The 2,145-nt window shown below is 48.5% G+C and overlaps 1 protein-coding gene across 1 annotated transcript in view; it reads right to left on the bottom strand.

Annotated features, from left to right (window-relative positions):
• Positions 1-246: 246 nt before the first annotated feature.
• Positions 247-2,145, bottom strand: part of Cnksr3 (CNKSR family member 3) — a 104,188-nt gene continuing 102,289 nt past the window's right edge. Inside the window, exon 13 of the mRNA XM_005363417.2 lies at positions 247-1,733. Coding sequence (XP_005363474.1) covers positions 1,438-1,733 — 296 coding nt within the window. The 3' untranslated portion in view covers positions 247-1,437. The remainder of the gene's footprint in view (positions 1,734-2,145) is intronic.

Here is a 2,145-nt window from a genome sequence, read left to right as displayed (position 1 = left end):
CTAAAAGAAGGGGATGCTGGGTCTCTTAACCCCGCCAGAGGCATTTAAGATGGGGGAGGGCTCGCTAACGCCAGTGGTCCTCGAGGGAACTGCATTTGAGGCAGAGTCAGTGGGCAATGCCAATGGTGCAGGAGAGTATGAGGAGGCCCCACGACAGCTCAGCTCTGCCCAAGGATACCTTGGAAAATTCCTTTTCCATAGTTCCATTTACCTCCACTACCACAAATTCATACAATCCCAAAAATGCTTGGGAGGATTTATTTCGGTTTTTAATATTAGTGCCCATGCCAGCGATAGCCAGAATGGTCACGTGTAAATCTGAAGACAATCTGAATGTCCTTTTTCTTGGGTTTCACGTATGACACAAAACAAATACTTCAATTACATGGGACTGAGAGTAAGAAAAATATACAACTCTATTTAAAACACTTAAATTAACAAGATAGGACTTTTCCATGCTAGCAAAATATTGTACATTCGGTTTAAACAAGAGTTAATATCCAGACACACATTTTTGAAACACCTGATGCTAGTTGAAAAATCAGTGACCATGAGGCTTTCCGAGATATGTCTAATTAGCAAAATGTGTACAACTGGGAAGGACTATTGGCTTGTCTCCAGCAGACAGACATCACACGGGTCAATAACGTAAACTGACCCCATGTCTCCTAACTCTAAACCTGACTGCTTCATTTCCTGAATGATACTTTGGCTCTCAGCAAATCTTATAGCTTCTCTCCCTCACGGAACAATACATATACAACAACTGCAACAGCCCTCATAAGAACACACACTTCTTTGAGTGCAGCACACCCCAAAGTGTGCACAAGAGTCTACACTGGCTCACCTAAATGGAGGTTATAGACACGGGGGCTAAGGATGTGTAACAGCTGACCTGCAGGTAAAGCCCTGCTCCAAAGAGCCTCACCCACCTACCACACCACTCTGCAGTGGACGTGGCCACACTTAGAAATAGGGTCTACAGCTTTAAAAGTCAACAAAAGTTTTCTCCTTCGGCTTTTTCAGATACAGACGTTGGACCACAAACCAACACGTCTGTGTGACAAAAGGCATCAGCCTTAGTCCCCACTGCCCCAGAAAACAAGAACGCACGATGCTGCCGACCCCTGACATTAAGCTGTCTGGCCAACATGCAATTTACAGAGTATGTCTCCATGTTCCCACAATGGGGAGGCAAAAATAAGCAGGCTGTGCCACGTCTGTCCTTCCTTCTGCCTCCACAAACAGCACTTAAGATCCTCTGGATGCCCTCCGAAGACTTGAAAATTCCAGGAACGGCAACATACAACCTTAAAAAAATAAAATAGAATGGAACGAAGTAAGGTCGCCGTGGAGCACTGCGGACGGAGTCTGAAGCTGTCCACTGAGGAAGAAGGCACTTGCTAGCAGGAGACAGGCAGGAGGCTGGGAGCAACCTCAGTGAGTCAACAGCTTGAGGCGAGTCAGCCAGCTGACCAGCAGCGAAGGTTCCCCAGAAGATGCCTTGGCAGAGGAGGCTGCTTTCTTCTTGGGCCCTTCCTCCTGGAAGGGAATGGTGGCACTGCTGTGTAGATCAGAGTTGAGATAGCACCTGCTCCCTCGGATGTAGTCCGCACCCCGCACCAGGTGCCGCTCAGTGGTGGGTCGGGAAAACCGGTACACGGGAGAGGCACTTTCTTCGATGATGGGTGTGATCCGTTCATTACTGAAGTACCGGCAGAGGGCATCTTCTCCTGTTTTCAAACAAAGCCCACAAGCCAATGAGAAAAAGAACCCCCAAATCTAATGCCACTCAGTCAGTAAACACACACCCAGCTCTTCCCTGCAAGGCCCTGTGAATGGCTTGCCTTACCCCAGGGTGTTTGCAAAGAGAACCACAAGAGGTTTGCCATCAGCCTTCTGGTTAAATCATAAATGTAGACACTCCTCCACCTCCCCACCACCAACTCAAATCCAGACTGTGTGCTCCTCAGTGGCTGGCACTGTGTTGGGAGGCTGTGGAGCCTTTGGGAGATAGGGCCTTCACAGTGGGTGGTCCTTTGGAGGCAGCACCTACTCTTGGTTCCTGATGCTACTGACCTACCAAACCCTGTCTACCATCTCATAGTCCCACTGCCACAGCCAGAGTCTCTCTGTCATGCCTTC

Source organism: Microtus ochrogaster, linkage group LG9, assembly GCF_000317375.1.
Source record: "Microtus ochrogaster isolate Prairie Vole_2 linkage group LG9, MicOch1.0, whole genome shotgun sequence".
NCBI lineage: Eukaryota > Metazoa > Chordata > Mammalia > Rodentia > Cricetidae > Microtus > Microtus ochrogaster.
This window is presented reverse-complemented; position numbering and strand designations above follow the sequence as displayed.